The sequence below is a fragment of the Anabrus simplex genome, chromosome 12, assembly GCF_040414725.1.
Source record: "Anabrus simplex isolate iqAnaSimp1 chromosome 12, ASM4041472v1, whole genome shotgun sequence".
NCBI classification, from domain to species: domain Eukaryota; kingdom Metazoa; phylum Arthropoda; class Insecta; order Orthoptera; family Tettigoniidae; genus Anabrus; species Anabrus simplex.
Genome location: NC_090276.1, coordinates 12,149,217 through 12,166,504, shown reverse-complemented (window position 1 = coordinate 12,166,504; position 17,288 = coordinate 12,149,217). Strand labels below are relative to the sequence as shown.

At 38.8% G+C, this 17,288-nt stretch overlaps 1 protein-coding gene across 2 annotated transcripts in view; it reads right to left on the bottom strand.

Moving 5' to 3' along the window:
- The window catches only part of LOC136884354 (CREB-binding protein), a 263,590-nt gene that overhangs the window by 37,798 nt on the left and 208,504 nt on the right, over window positions 1-17,288 (bottom strand). For both annotated transcript variants that reach the window (XM_067156476.2, XM_067156477.2), the window contains exons 24-26: window positions 16,406-16,642; window positions 3,660-3,890; window positions 2,445-2,558 (exon numbers count right to left, since the gene is read on the bottom strand). In XM_067156476.2, coding sequence (XP_067012577.2) covers window positions 2,445-2,558; window positions 3,660-3,890; window positions 16,406-16,642 — 582 coding nt within the window. The remainder of the gene's footprint in view (window positions 1-2,444; window positions 2,559-3,659; window positions 3,891-16,405; window positions 16,643-17,288) is intronic.

The following is a 17,288-nucleotide window of genomic DNA, read 5'->3' as shown; positions in this document are numbered from 1 at the left end:
CAAGAAATATAATCGCTGGGGTGCATTAATATCGGTAATGGAAAAATCCCGCACACTTAATCGCTCGTAATAATGGATGCGTCAGTGATAGGACTCTTGCTGTAACCGAAGGTTAATGCACAGTTTAATATAGGAATTTTGAAGGGACACACAACAATTGTCATTATAGCGGGGTTCTCGTTATGTGCCGTATTCGCTAAAGCGGACTTCTACTGTAATGGAAAAAATTTTAGAAACCAGACTGAAAACAGTGATAGAACCTATACTGGAAGAAGAACAGCGTGGATTCAGGGCCAATAGAAGAAAAGGCCTGATCTTCACCCTCAGGATATTAATGGAACAGTACTGGGAGAGAGGGAAAGACCTAATTGTAGCAGACCACTCATATGGAAGTGCCTCAGAGAACTGCGAGTGCCTGAATATCTCATTGGCAAAGTTCGAAAGATGTACAGTAACTGTGACGGCTGTGTGCGTACTGAGCATGGCCATTGAGAATGGTTTAATACCACACAGTGTCCAACAAAAAAGCGCACTCTCACCAATGCTATTTCATTAGTGTCATGGACAGTATTCTTAAAAACGTGAAAAAAGAACAAGATGGAGAACTTCACACACAGGTGTTTGCTGATGATGTAGCCATCTGGGGAGAGACATAGGTAGAGGTACAAACTAGGCTGGATGAACGGGTAGCTATACTCCGAACTGCTTTACTTCTAAATTGACGTTTTGGCCGTTTTTGGGTCTGTCTGGTGGTTATGTGCTTAAATATAGACATCCAACCAATCCTAAGCAGCCATTGATATCGACTTATATCAACAGAGTGTGATCTCAAAATCTAGTTGCCAACTCTAATATTTACATTCACCACTTAGTTAACCTATCTCGCTCAGCGTGTATGGTATTCGGTACGGTTTGCAATCTTTTGCATTTTTCTTCAGTAATTTGTGTTTTTCATATTAGTCTTTATCTCTATAGCACAGTACAGTATAGCGTGGTTAACAGTTTAGCATAGCATAAGTTAGTACAATACAGGTTTAGTAGTTCAGTGTACAAAAATAGCTGTAATTTTGTTTATGCCCGTGTATTGGTTAGTGTACCTAGTTTGAACTTGTTTAGAATGTCTCACTGTAGTTTGGGAAAGATAAATGGCAAGAAAGTGACTCTGAAATCGGTGAGTGTTCCCTTTGTAGGCTATAACCTCCTTCCTGTGTCAGCCACTAGCAGTGAGTGATGTGTTATTTCCTCATTCTCTTTTATTCTTATTAATGTATTATTATTTTAGTGTCGGATGTTGTTAGTATGTGTAGTTCTTGTGAATTTGTTTCCAATCCTGATTCATTACTTTATATGAGTACGGTATTACATTTTGCGAGGGCTGTTTACCGTGGTCGTATTGCATCAGCTGTTCTTGCGGCGGGAGCGCACTGGCAACAGAGGTAAGGGGATGCTCATTTGTTTAGCGAAACGTCAATTTAGAAGTAAAGTCGTGCGGAGTATAAATTCAAATAGTATCAGATGAAAGTTGGTATAACAAAAACAGTTTCTGTGAAAATTAGTAGGAAAGATACCGGTTGCCACATAAAGCTTGAAGGTGAAAATAGTCAATGCGTACAGGTTGATTTCCAGCAGGGGTAGTGCAGATAAAGAAATAGGAAACAGAGAGGCTAGCAGTTCCAACTTCTACGATCAGACATCTACTCTGGTATAACAGGGTGCTCATGAGAACCAAGATGACTATGTGCCCATTATCGCATAGTCTAGAAAAATGTATGTTGAAAGAGAGAGAAGTTAGTAAACTGCAGGCATGTGAAATAAAGTTTCTACAAACAATCCACCAAAAAACATGCAAGAACCATGTAAAGAACGATGAAATCAGAATGGAACTGGAAGTAGACTCTACAGAAGAGAAGCTAAGGATTTTGAGACAAGCATGGTATGCACATGTAAAGAAAATTCCCAGCACAAGAACACCATGTACATGCCTATAAAATAGGGTTGAAGGAAGAAGGCCAGTGGGAAGACCTAGGAAGAGATGGCTACACCAGATGAGAGAGGATGATGAGAGAAGAGGAGGAAACTAGGAGTCAGTGGCGAAAGGCATTTCTGGACAGACGATGGGAAAGATGGCTTGTTCCAACACCAAACTACCAGGCACACTGGAGGAGTACTATGATGATGATGATGATGATGATGATGATGATGATGATGATGATGATGATGATGATGATGTGTGAAACAGATTTGAAAGCTTACCTGAGGATTTGCTTGCTTTTGATCGGAAGGTGATGGAGTCAGTGGAGAAAGAGAGGCATTTCTGGACAGACAACGATGGCAAAGATGGCTCGTTCAACACCACGCTACCTGGCACGCCGGAAGGGTTCTATGATGATGATGATGATGATGATGATGATGATGATGAGTGTGAAACAGATTTGAAAGCTTACCTGAGGATTTTTTTGATCGGGAGGTGATGACCCATCGTCGAGATCCAAACCCAATTTCTCCATTTTGTGAGGATGACCGTCCTTCTCGTAGCACTGTACACAGAGGTCAAAGTCCTAGAAACACAAAACCAAGCATCCTCAAGCTCTGAAGGTTCTACACAATACACAACTGTAATGTAGGCCACACATTTGTGTACAACATATGCTTGAATTACTTGCCTCCCTTTCTTTCCATATACAAATAGAACATACGTATTTAAAGGAAACATTGTTTTGTGCAGATTTTTCTCTAATTTTTTATTATCAATTTATACAACATCATTGTTCCACTATTTACATCCTTTTCCAACTCTTGTGTGAATCTCTCTAAACATTTTTTCTTTTCCTCATTTACCACTTTTTTACACTTGCTGTTAATTTTCTGATACCAAATCTTATTTCCTTCTTGCCTACCTCTATTCCATTCTTGTCATGCCTTCTTTTGTTTAACAACTTCCTTGACCTTTCCATTCCACCAAGGGGTCTCCTTTGCCTTCACTCTTCCTGAAGTTCTGCCACACATCTCCGCACAGCTTACAAATGTGTTTTAAAATTTGGTCCATTCTTCTTCTACCCTTCCCATTTCTGATATAGGGATGTATTGTTGTTTTAATTCCCCCTGAAATCTCTCCCGAGTTCCTTTATCTTTTAATTTCCATACTTTTATTTCCTGTTTAACTATATGCAGTCAAAATCCTCAGCCTGGCTGGAAACTCAATCCAGGGCTCTCTGAACCGAAGGCCAGTATGCTGACCATTCAGCGAAGGAGCCTGACTTATTACCAAAACTATAAAATTAAATTTACACACTTACGATCTAGCTGAGAGCCCACACTGTTTGTTTTTTTACTTAAGTGTACTAGTTTAAGCCCCTGAAATCCAACCCTCTCTCTCTCTCTTAGTTCTGTTAATAACAGATTTCATACCAATTTATGAACATTTGCATCTAAAAATAAGAAACATTTAATTTTATCATTACAGTTGTTCTACTAACTTTCCTGCAAAGCTCCCTGTAAACAAATGGATGTTTTTAACTCTATATACTACTACCATTATCTTGCAATGGCGAAGTTCAAAGCCCTATGAAGTTAAACAACAAGTACCTGTGACAGGCATGCAATGGATCTCTTAATCTGAAAACAATTTAGGAGCAACTAAGAAGAAGAAATGTACTCACATCACAGACAGTACAGTGGTAGCGAGTCTCAACGTGACCTTTACAGTTGTTACAGGTGTACACGAAGCGATCCTGGCCTTGGTTATGCAACTCGTACAACATGGACATAGATGAGAACTTGGCTCGACGCAGAGACGAGAACTCATAATGTCGTTCACGAGCCATCGTCAAGAATGCATCGCGTCCATCCATCAGGTCACAGTTGATAAAGGGATCAGGGTCTTGGATGGGCTGTAATAAAACAAAGAATAAAAATAGGACAATTTCCATGATCACACAATGAGAACAGGCAAAAATGGAAGTGATCGTTAACACTTTTGCACTCAGCATATATGCAGGGGTTTGCTCGAAGCAGCTCAAACTATATCTTGTGATTTTGCAACCAAATTACAAAAAAATCAACACTTAAACAGTTTAACACATAATAAAATAAAATAAATCACGCTAATACAGGAAACTATGAGCATTTCAGAAATGAATATACCTTGGACGTATTATCATTGGTACAGCCAAAAAAAAAAAAAAAAAAAAAAAAAAATGGAACTTTGAAAATAATTATTTTTTTTAAATTCTGGTTTTCAATGACAAAAAGATCTGACATTATTGTGTCTTCTTTACTCTTAGACCTGAAAGAAAGAAGATGTAATCCATACTAATATTATAAAGAGGAAAAATTTGTATATTTGTTTGTAACAGATAGACACAAAAACTACTGAACCGATTTTAAAAATTACTTCACCTGTAGAAAGCTACATTGCCAGTGACTAATATCGGCTGTATTTTATTTTCAAAACAATTCGCGGTGGGGAGCATGGGTGGGGGGGGGGGGAGGATATAAAAATAATAGGCTAATATAGGCAAAATATCGAATTTGTTGTACAAGGACGAGACAAAGCTCAATTTCATCCCCTTGACGCAAAGAACAAAACTCGGTAAGCCCTATGGGCCTGAAAACCATGTTTTAAGGCCCTAAAACCAACCATTAGGGAGATATTGGCACCACACTACTTCTGCTCTAGAAATCGGATAAAGCAATGAATTGCCGTAACCATGGCAACGTCAGCTCCAGGAATCTACAGCACTGAAATTATCTACAATATACCACAAAAACCTAACATTTTACAGACATGAAAACTGGTATTTGGAATACTCTTTAAAAGTAAAAGAATACAAATCTTCGTTTTCAGAAAATCCACTTGGGTGTGGGGGGAGGGGGAGGTGAAAAGAAGTGAAGAAGGAGTTGAATTATTATTTATATGAAGATACATATATTTCAGAAAATGAAGATGTTACAGATGTCAAAATTGGTACTTGGAATCTCCTTTAAAAAGGAACACACTTTTTTTCTTTGAAATTCCACTTAAGGGGGTCAAAAGAATAAAAAAAGCAGATGAATTTTTTTAACTTAGTACCTTCTTCTTTTTCTACCGCTTTACCCACACCTGTGGGGTTGCGGGTGCAAACTGTGTCGCACACATGTGGATATGACACTGTTTTAAGGCTGGATGCCCTTCCTGACTGCAACCTATGTGTAGGGATGTAATTACTATTGGTGTTCCTGTTGTGGTTGGTAATGCGGTGTGTTGAGTGAATATGAAGAGGAGAATGTTGGGACAAACACAAACAACCTGTCCCCGAGCCAGCAATTAATCACTTGCGGTTAAAAACCCTGACTTAGCCTGAAATCGAAGCCGTACCCTGGGAACCGAAGACCTCAGCGCTGGCCACTCAGCCAAGGAGTGGGGCAGTTTTTATAATGAGTACATCTACATTATATCTCATAAACGTAACATGTTACAGACGTGAAAAATTGGTATTTGTAGTCCCCTTTAAAAATAAAGAAACACATACTTTTTGTTTTCGGAAAATCAACTTAAGCTGGAGATCGAAAAAAAGTGAAGGAGGAGTTGAATTCTCTTTATGAGGATACTTATATCTCAAAAAATAAAATGTTACAGACGTGAAATTTGGTATTTGGACTCTCCTTTAGAAATAAAGAAAACATTTTTTCGACATAAAAGAGGACTATTTCTGACACAGAGTTCCATGTCCCGTGTTCCAGATTTAGGTCTCCCAGTAGCCTGGTCATCTTAGCCCCAAAAGGCAATGCCACAAACGTGGTTTACAAAGAGGTTCTGGGGTAAATGAAATGCAATTTTTTGGTGAGTTTTTATACTTCAGGGATTTACAGATAATGTCTTAGTGCAGTACAGAGGAGCAAGTAATTTTTATAAAATTACGAAATCCTCGCAAGCAAAGCCGTGGGCAACAACTAGTTCTGAATAATTTTATATAAATATGATGTGTGTGCTGCAATTCATTCATTATACATGGCACAAAGTTACTGACTGTACATGTAACTGTCATTGATGTCAGATTTTACACGGTCCGATGCACAGTAAGCAGCTGTGACTGTGCGAAAATCTTAAGGGGCAAAATAGTCACCTTCGGCAAAAAGGTAATTATTACAGTCTAAATCATCTGAAAATTCAAGGATATTGGCCTCATTCCTAGCCATTACGATAAAAAGATGACGCAAGCACGTGCAACAACGGAGTAATGAGAAGGTATAAAATTATAGTTCATAAAGTACAGCAAACACTCGATATACCAAAGAAACGAAATAAACTCTAAACTAAACTGATAGCAAGACCAAACTGTTGTATTCATAAGCCAACCAAAACAGATCCATGCAAAAACTTCGAATAACCACAACATGAACATTCACGGTCAACAGATTTCATTTGTCGAAAATAAAATATTTTGCAGGGCTGGTGGATATATCTGCAGAGTAAAATAAAAATTCAACACTAAGTTACCGTCACGATCAACTGTTACCATTTAACAATCACACAAATTACCAAAATCCCTAAATAGAACACAGCCGATGTACTGGCGCCGTGAGCGTTCTCGCCATAACATCTTGTGCCGAGTGCAAGAGGGACCTCTTTAACAGTAAAGGTATCTCACGACAATACGTAGGTTGTTTCACGACAAGTTAGTTCGTTTCATTTTTTCTGTTACCTGTAGATACTGATTGCCTGACATCAGTGAAGTTTTAGTTAGCCATTTGACCTTCAGACAGCTTAGTAATTTATTAGAACTGAAAATACAGTAGAACCTCGATTATACGTTCTTGGAAACTAGGGTTTTCCGTATTATTCGTTCAAATTATGTGGTCCCGCGAGCATCCTCATTAAATCCGTAAAAATCCTGCATTATCTGTTCCTTGAAGAAACTATATCCCGGATCAACCGTCCAGAAATTTCAGTCCATCAATGCTGAATCCTCGATCACATGTTTTTCAAGAAACTGTGTCTCATGAAAGGACGGCTACACCATACTTACGGATCATGATGTTAACGTCTCGCCATTGTAGTAATTTGAAGAAGTAGCCTACTGTACTGGAAAACGATCACCAGTGAACTTGCATACGGGACCAGCTTAGCAACGCTTTCAGGTGGTATTGTTTAGAGGATCCTCGGAAATCTTAAAGTGGAGAGTGTCCACAACAATTGGAAGGAGACAAAGCGCATTTCGGCAACTCTACTAGAAGATGGAACGAGTTTCTTCAAATATTCGTACTTGCAAAAGTCCACATTATGTCCAGGGTTAAATGTTTATTTTTTTTACTCTTTTCTAGTGTATCGCCAAACAGATTTTTGGCACTTCCTTTAGGCCACTGTATAGTCACTGGGCTTTCAGGCAAGAATCGAAACTGCTCCTTCTTAAGCAACACAAATTTAGTATTTCAGTATTATAGTATACAGTACGATTACGTTATTGAGACCAGAACAGATGTTGCACCTTACATATATAAAGTCAAGGGAAGTTTTGGGATTCCCTATTGCTGTTTTGGTCCTAATATTAGACTAGGAATTTCATGTGTTTGTGTTAAAATGTTACAAACACTGCAAGTCGTTTTATTTGCGCACGTTGAATTTTAAAAGTTTGTATCATTTCCTACTCATACAGATTTTCAAGCCGAGGTCAAGGTCGCGAATAACCATAATTTCGGAAGTGTTAATGGTATTTTTTTTCTCTTTCGAATTTGATTGTGATTAGTAGGGACCTGAAAAAATTGCATTTGCGATAAATGTGAGTTTTTGAATCTTGTACTGAATCCAAGCCTACGGTAATTCTAATGTGGAATAAAATCATTTTTACACATAAATAGAAGTGCGACAAAATGCGTAATTAGTATGAAGATGCGATTTTGGTGCAAATTCTGCGAAAATGTGCTATTTTACTGGTAAAAACAACATATTTTGGCAAAATCGTCAGAAATACTCAAAATACTCAAAACATGATGCATAAATCATTCGACCCTTCCGATCGATGAAGAAAAGTAGCCGATCGATTGCTGCTTGCCGACTTTAATCGATATTTACAATGGGAATAGCAAGGGGAATAAGATATGTATCGATTATTATCGAAATGTAATTCAAGTGTCACGGAAATAACAAGATAGGGGCAGCATTGTTTTCCTGTTATTCAAAATTGAAACTAGTGAAGAGTAGAAAGTCGAGCGATTGTTTAGGTTATGGGGCGCACAACAAAAACTCCACAAGAAGGGGCTCAGCAATATGCAAGGGATGGTTTATATGCCACAGATTCAGCGACAGTGTTTTGCAAGTATTGTAATTGCCGAGTTGGGTGGGGAAAAAAAGGATAGCATTGTGAAACATGTTAAATCTGAAAAACACGTGGGTAAGTGATGCGATAACGAAAGTTCAATCCCTGCTGCTAGTAAATCTCAAAGAAAGCAATCTTCTGTGGTTACACAGATAGTTGTAAAGGACGAAAACTTTCCAGAGATAATTTCTCAAAACGCACAGTTGAAGTATTTGCCAAAGCAAATATACCTCTGGAAAAGCTGGAAAGCAAAGAGGTAAGAGCATGGATTACTGAGTTTTCAAATGAAGAGCTGCCATGTGTGAGAACTCTACGTGAAGAATATTTACCGGGTAAGTTTCGATTTCATTGATCGGGTATGGTTTAGGTATTACGACATCGAAACCATGCGCAAAATTGAAGGATACCGAATTTGAGTTTGATTTCCATATCGAACTATCCCACCCGTACCTAATTGATCCAGTAATTTTAAATTATTTTGTTATAATTTGAGGTCTTTCTTCCTTTCTAGAAGTTGCATCTGACCACCAGAAAAGAACAGGAGAGGCTCTAGTAGGGAAGAACATCAACATACTCTGTGATGAAACTACAGATAGAATGGGCCGTTGTGTTTCTATCATCATATTCCAAGTCTCAGCCAGATCGAAAAGAGAGCTGCATGTTTCTGTGAACTATCTTGATGCAGGAAATGCTACAAACTGCTCTCGTGCTGTTATAGAAGATCTGCGCAGTTATAGTGTACCATATGATGAAGTTAAAGTGTTTGTTAGTGACAGTGCCCCGTACATGACCTGGTGTTATGAAACATTAAGTGTGGTCACAAGGGATCATTTAATGCATGTACAGTGCTGGGCACATAAGATCAGCTTGGTTCGTAATAGTTGGTCACAGTGATGACAGATTTAAATCATGTGGTTGCGATGGTAAAGTCTTGAACACAAGAAAGCGAAAATATAATTATTTAAAATTTTTAACATCAGGTTTGGTGCTTCAAAGGAAGCAAAGCTTTTTCCTGCACCTGTCATAACCCGATGGAATAGATGATTTCAGGCTGTCTTCTAACTGAGTGCTTACTTTACGTATGTTACATTTTTCAAGATGTCTGACATGAAAGACATCAACTACTGTGAAGAAGTGAATAGGCTTCACTCCAACATGGTTTTTGTCACAGTTCATGCAAGCTGGATTGGTTGACCTCCTTACTGAACTTGAAGGGTCTCTGTATCCTACCTCTCATCTCCTTTACCCGAAACTGCATAACCTTGACGCCAGTTTTACCTTCGTTTGTGAGGGGAATTTTTCTGCGGCTACTAATGATGCTTTGATTAAGCTCACTCCTCTACAACAGGCTGCACGTAGAGATATATTTGTCAAAGCTGCTCATTCTTCAAAGTGCAAGCTAGTCACATTGAAAGCTAAAGACACCAACTATAAGCATTTTGTGTCAATTTCTCAAGCTCTGTATCCAAAAAATATAATTTTGAATAACACTGATAAATTAGATGAGCTTGAGAAATTGTTTGGAGTAACAGATCTCTCATGAAACTATATCTGGTCTGGTTACTGTTCTCTGAAACATGCAATTCAAACCCGATGAAAGAAAGTTAAAAATGTGATGTCATGCTTGCATTAACTGCAGATCAGACAGAGTTCAGCATATTTGCTGAATTCTGTCTTGAGTTGTTGTGGACCCAAACGAACAATGTAGATAGCGAGCGTGCTGTCTCATTACAACACAGTGGTTACAGACAGTGCAAGTTGAAAGAAAGCAATGCCGAAGTACTGACAATGCTTTCGTTTGAATAATGAATTTGTATTGTGTGTGAACCAAGGACTGCACTTCATAAACTTGGAAGCGTTAAAATGAATAATACCATGCAATTATTTTAACTTTGTAAATAGATGGTAATTTTGCAAATATAGATGCTAATTTTGGAAAAAATAGATGCTAATTTTGAAACAAATAGATGCTAATTTTTCAGGTCTCTAGTGATTAGCGACAGGCTGAATTGAATATATTGCATTCCAGAACTTGAGAATCAATACTTACATTCGAAACCGTATTCTCAAGTTCAACATAACCTTTAAAAGTCCACGTAGGCCTAACTTAAGCGGTACAAGATTTCTATAAACCGACTACGAACAGTATACCGGTGACCAAATTACAATGGAAGATATAATTTAAAAAATAGGATTTCGCCATCGTGTTGGGCGCTTTTATATCTAATGTGCTTTATTTTATTAGATTACAGAATTAAAAACTACTTGTGGTCGATTGTTGTTAGGCTTGGCATTACAGGTAGACCCTATTACATTTTTCAAAGAGTTTGGCTGATCAAAATTTCTGAACTGAAAGAAGTTTTCAGAGGAAACTGACAAAGTTTCCCTGCTAAAACTGAATGTAAAGTTACAAGATCTTTTTAGTCGCGTACCGGTAATTAATGTTTGAAGCCGGCCCCGCGGTCTAACTAACCTGCCTCTCACCTGGAGGACCTGGGTTCGATTCCCGGCCAGTTCAAACATTTTTACCTGGATATGAGGGCTGGTTCCACGTTCACTCATTCTATGATTGGGTACCTTTAATTGAGGAGCTATTGAATGGTGAGATGGCGACCCCCGTCTAGAGAGCCAGGAATAACTGCCGAGAGGATTCATCACACTGACCATGCATCACCTCGTAATCTGCAGGCCTTCAGACCGAGCAGCAGTCGCTTGGTAGGCGGAAGGTCCATTGGGGCTGTAGTTTGGTTTGATTTAGGGGTGTTTGTAAGATTATAAGTGTACATATTTCATTTTTGTGATGTTTAGCCTAACTGTTGATGGTTCATTCGTTCTTGGATTTTCCGGTTTCCTGTGTTGTACGCTTTTTTCCCCGCGATCCCTCCAAAAACGGAGAATCGAGGTTCCACTGTAATCTGTTTTCCCGAACACATTTATCAACTAGTCATGTGTTCTGCCAGTAACATAAACTATGGCAGACCCAGATGAAGCTCATCCATCTAGAATGTGTATGTTTCATGGAAATAGTTTCCCAAATGCCCAAATTACACACCTGGTGAGTGCAGAAAATTCTGGTGATGAATTTTTAAGCTTTGAAGACTTGGAAAGTACAGATGACGACTGTGAAAGTGAGGTTGACGGGGAGTTTGAAGATGGGACATCACCTCCTCCTACAAAGCTATCCAGGACCTCAAATGACAATCAGTGGCAAAAAGGGGATATAAACCAGAATGTGCACAATTCTGAAAATAATTTATTAAAAATAAGATAAATCTTGGAGTAAGAAGCCAATGAACAGAACACTGTGATTTGATGGTACCTTAAAAACAAGTTCGGTTTACAGAGGAACGTATGAAGTTATACTTCGATGAAATTAAATTATGGTTTCCTTCTATGAAGAGGAAAGAACCTGATGTGAACTACATTTATGTGTTTCTTCATCTTTATGAACTGAACTTGTGTACAGACCTACTTATTTAAAAATCATGGTTCAGGACAAATCTGGGGGACAAGGAAAGAGCCTCCCCGAAGAGTGTATGATTTACATTCGGACGTTCCCTGGGCAACAGTGAGGTGTTAACACCAGCTGATCTCTCCAATCCAGAAGTAACATCAACTATTATATGACATTCATAAGTCAGGAAAGGTTCTTTTCAGAACCAAAAATGACCATATCTATAAACATAGAAGGTAAGTCAACTTTTAAACAACAGCTCTTACAAGAACTTTGCCCAACAACAAACTGTGATGTAATATGTGTACAAGAAACTCACAGGGATGTACACCAACAACGTCCTAGAATACCAGGTATGAAGTTGGCAGTAGAAAGACCGCATGGACGATATGGTAGTGAAGTCTTCGTCAAGCCAGATCTCCAGATACTCTCCACATCAATTACAGAAGAAAATGATATAAAATTGATCGCAGTGGAATTGAGCAATTGTTATAGTTTCCATCTATAAACCTCCTAATGTAACATTCTCATTCATGCCACCTAACAATCTCGATGATTGTAAAGTATCTTTCTTCATTAGCGACTTCAACAGCCATAGCAGTATTTGGGGCTAAGAACAAGACAACAAGAGTGGCGAGAGTATTTTAGAATGGGCTGAGGAACACCATCTGTCTCTTATCCAAGATAGCAAGCTCCCTTCTTCTTTCAACAGTGGTAGATGGAAGCAGGGCTATAATCCAGACTTAATATTTGTGAGCGAGAAGATAGCACATCAGTGTGTTAAATCTGTATGTGGTCCTATTCCGAATACACAGCATTGCCCAATAATATGTCAGCTGGTAGCTGCCATTAGATCTCCAGAGGGTCAAATTTAAAAGGAGATATAATTTTAAGAAAGCTAACTGGGAAAGATTCACCAACTTACTGGACGAGAAGATTAAACCACTCAATCCAATTCCAGAAGCATATGAACAGTTTAATATCATCAGGGAGTGTTCAAGAGCTACAATCCATAGAGGATGTAGAACTAACTACATACAAGGTCTAACTCAAGAAACCTCTGCCCTCCTAACAGAGTATCATAAACTATTTGAAGAAAACCGTTTCAGCAATGACACCATCACAATGGGACAACAAGTAATTTCTTCCATTTCTGAAGTAAAACGGGCACAGTGGTTAAGGTTGATGGAAGAGACTGACATGGGTAGAAGTAGTCAAAAAGCTTGGCGATTACTTAGACAACTCAGTAGTGAACCTAATAAAACTTCAACACATGCCAATGTCACAGCAAACCAAACAACACATCAACTTCTACGAAATGGACAACCATCAAATCCATGTCGGCTTCAGAATAAAGGAATTGAGAGGGATTATGAGCAGGAGACAGATACACTCACTAAACCTTTTACTTTATCTGAGCTGAACAGAGCAATAAATCAGTGTAAGAATGGTAAGGATGCCGGCCTAGATGAAATATGTGTTGAGCAAATTAAGCAATTTGGACCTGTTGCTAAACAATAGTTACAGAACTGTACAACAACTGTATAAACACCTGCAAGTTACCACATGTGTGGAGAAAAGCCAGAGTAATCGCAATTCTCAAACCAGGAAAAGACCCAAATGATCCGAAAAATTACAGACCTATCTCACTGTTGTGTCATCTGTACAAGATCCTAGAACAGAAGATCCTGGAAGGACTTACTGTGATCATTGAACCACTTCTTACCCCAGCGCAAGCAGGATTCCATACAGGGAAAAGTTGTACTTCACAGGTTCTCCATCTGACAAAGATGGATATGAAAATCATAAAATCACACGGGTGGCTTTTATCGACTTATCTGTTGCATATGATACAGTTAATCATCGTATACTGTTGCGCAAACTATACAACATGACAAAAGATTACAAGATGACTCAAGTAATTTGCAATCTTCTCCAAAATCGTAGGTTCTTCGTCGAATTTCAGGATCAGAATAGTCGATGGAGGAAACAAAAGAATGGTTTGCCACAAGGGAGTGTTCTCACCCCTATGCTCTTCAATATGCTCTTCAATATCTATACGAATGACCAACCTCTTCCAGTTGGCATCAGAAGCTTCATATATGTGGATGATCGAGCTATTGCTACTCAAGCAAACTGCTTTGAGGTTGTAGAAGAAAAGTTATCAGAGGCTTTTTCTGAACTATCCTACTACTACAGAGGAAACCGATTGAAGCCTAACCCATCTAAAACTCAGGTATGTGCCTTCCATTTAAAAAACAGACAGGCGTCAAGGAAATTGCAGGTAGTATGGGAAGATACTCAACTAGATCACTGCCCAACACCTAAATATTTAGGTGTAACACTGGATCGTGCTCTCACCTACAAACAACACTGCATGAACACCAAGCAGAAAGTGTCGGCTAGAAACAACATCCTTCGCAAGTTGTCTGGAACCAATTGGGTACACATCCAAAGACGTTGAGAACTACAGCCCTGGCTCTGTGTTACTCTGCTGCAGAGTACGCTTGACCTGTTTGGTACAGATCAAGTCATGCTAAACAAGTTGACATTTCTCTAAATGAAACATGTCGACTCAATACTGGCTGCTTGAGACCAACTCCACGAGATAGAATCTACTATTTGGCTGGAATCACCCCACCAGATATAAGAAGAGAAGTTGCATCCATGAATGAGAGAACTAAAGCACTTGCCTCATGTGCACACCCATTGTATGGATGTGAACCTGCCCACCGAAGATTGAGGTCTAGGAGGAATTTCCTGAATACAGCCGAAGATTTGAACAAACCTGCTCAATCCACAAGGTTGAGATTATGGAGAACTAGAAATCCTCAACTTGCTGGTTGGATGCTACCAAATGAACATCTTCCTCCAGGACACGAGGAACATTGGTCTACGTGGAAATCGTTGAACAGGCTTCGCATTGGGGTTGGTAGATCAAAAATCAATATGGTAAAGTGGGGCTTTCCTGGCACATCCAGGCAATGTGAACATGGTGAAGACCAAACCACAGCCGATTTGATGAACTGTAGTAAGTGTCCTTTAAGTTGCACAATAGAGGACTTGATGGCTGCGCCACCTAATGCCCGTGATTTGGCAAAATTCTGGGCAGACACTATTTGATATGTATGTCATTCAGTACCATTATGCTATGTAAAATGTATGCTTCTGATACGAATAAATAAATAAATAAATAAATAAATAAATAAATAAATAAATAAATAAATAAATAAAGGACAAATCTTTTTGGCCTCCCATCTCTGATGAATTTTTGTTAATCGTATTCGAGCACACTTTTAAGAAGGGTTGAGGTGTCTACAGTTGTATCCGATCATCATTTACAAAAATACATAAACAGACAAGTACAAACTGCGATTAAGAAGGGTGAGAAAGATTCATAGTTAAATAGTTAAGCAAAATGAGGAGATAACTCATCTAAAAATACGGCAATGCGCGAGTTTGTCTCAGTTTATTTTGGCATTTATGTTTGTCCTTGTCTCTCCTGCTGCTCTTCCTGTCTGCAAAGACCAGTTCTTCAGTATATCTCTTGTGTATCATGCTTCTCTCTTTCCCAACCCAGTTACTGATGTAGAGTAAGATTCAAGTAATCGCCTGTATACTATAATTCAAATTATTCCACTACGTGTGCTTTCGAAATGCTGGCCTTGGAGCAGAAGTTACCACCGACACAGATAGGTCTTATGGCAATGATGGGAAAAAAAGGGTTAGGAGTGCGAAGGAAGTGACCGTGGTCTTAATTAAGGTACAGTCCCAGCATTTGTCTGGTGTGAAAATGGGAGACCACAGAAAACCATATTCAGTAGGGATCAAACCCACTATTTCCCAAATACTAGATACTGGCCGCACTTAAGTGACTGCAGCTATCGAGCTTGGTAGTTATCACGTTCTGCATGGGTAGAAAGGGCATGCAAAGTTCACAGGAGAATCAAGTCAATGCTCATTTTCTCATCATCACTACTTTCTTCCAGGATCAGAAACAGTCACTTAATAAGGGAACATACAATTCCGTTTTCCATCCCCTCCTCCAGACCTCCTGTGGAATACTGTACTACAAGCCTGTATCTGACGCACATAAGGCTCTTGCCTTGACAAAGTAAAGAACTTCGTAACTGCTAGTTCGTCGTGGCCCAATGCTGGAATATAAGAAATATCTGTCTCGATACTCAGTAGACTGTATAACTTAGATGTTTACTAAATTAATTGACTTGATCATTTTCTTGACAATATTTAAATGGATATCTGGTATCTATGAGTACTGAACTAGGAAATGATAAATCAATATTACCTTCACATCTGGAGGAGACTGTGCTTGAGAAAGAAAAGGTACTCTTAAACTCACATTTTCTGTTAAGAAGTGCACACAAAAGGAGACCACCAGGCAGAACTAAGTTATTTTGTAACTCTTTGATGTAAAATTATGAAATTAACAGTTTCATCATCTAAAATTACCATCAAAATCCGAAGTACTACACTTCAAAAATAAATATAATTTGTGAAAGCAATCGGCTACTACATTACTGGGAAGGTACCATATACGGGTGGCACTGTTAAATTTATAAATGAACTGAAGAAATCCAACATTAAGATAGCAAGAAAGGCATGAACTTATCAAGACAAAAGTAAAAGTTAAACTCACAGCTAAACTAGCAGCCGACTGAGCAGAATGCAGCCTGATCACAAAAAATACTTCTTTGTGCTTCTCCATTGTGGCAAAGATCTTGGCTGACAAATCATTGCCAGTTTGAGGTGTATTCGACTTCTTACTGTTCTTCCTTTGATTTGCTTTGGACTTGTTGGACTTCTTGGCTTTCTTCTGGCCCTTCTTCTTGCCATCGGGACCAGTTTCACATTCCTCTCCCTGCATCGAGAAGATCTGTAACACATACAAGTGCGCTATATGAACAATACATACAAATTTGCCTCTACTCCAAGCCTTCATTTAAAGGGTGAGCAAATTCCTACTAACATTCCTTTATAATTAATTAATTAATTAATACAAACAAACAAACAAACAAACAAACAAACAAACAAACAAACAAAACAAACCGGGAAGCCCACAAGTCTACCATCATGAATACCCCGAGTTTCCAAGAAAATTTGTAATATCTGAATATTTATTAGGTTCTTCAGTCTACCAAAACTAATTCTGACTAACACGTTTATGAGCTACCTGAAAAGGAAAACATATGGTAACTGCATTATATTTGGAAACAAAGAAACAACTGAATTAAAATAGAATACAGCAACTGGAGGCAGCCCTACCCAGGGAGTGGCTCCCTTTCCTATGTGAGTTCCAGAGCACACTGATCAGGTGGGTAACATCTGGTATGGGTCTCAGCACAGGGTTATGAGTGAAAACCTCAATGGCAGAGAAGGTGGACTTTGATACGGTGGAGATGGCGAAAGGGGCAAATCCGTAGCGTCTCTACTCCAAAGGAGTGGCTACGACAGGAATGTATCCATGTTAGGGGCAGCATAATTTTGAACCTGGCAGTAGGAATAAAATGCCTTTGGGTGTG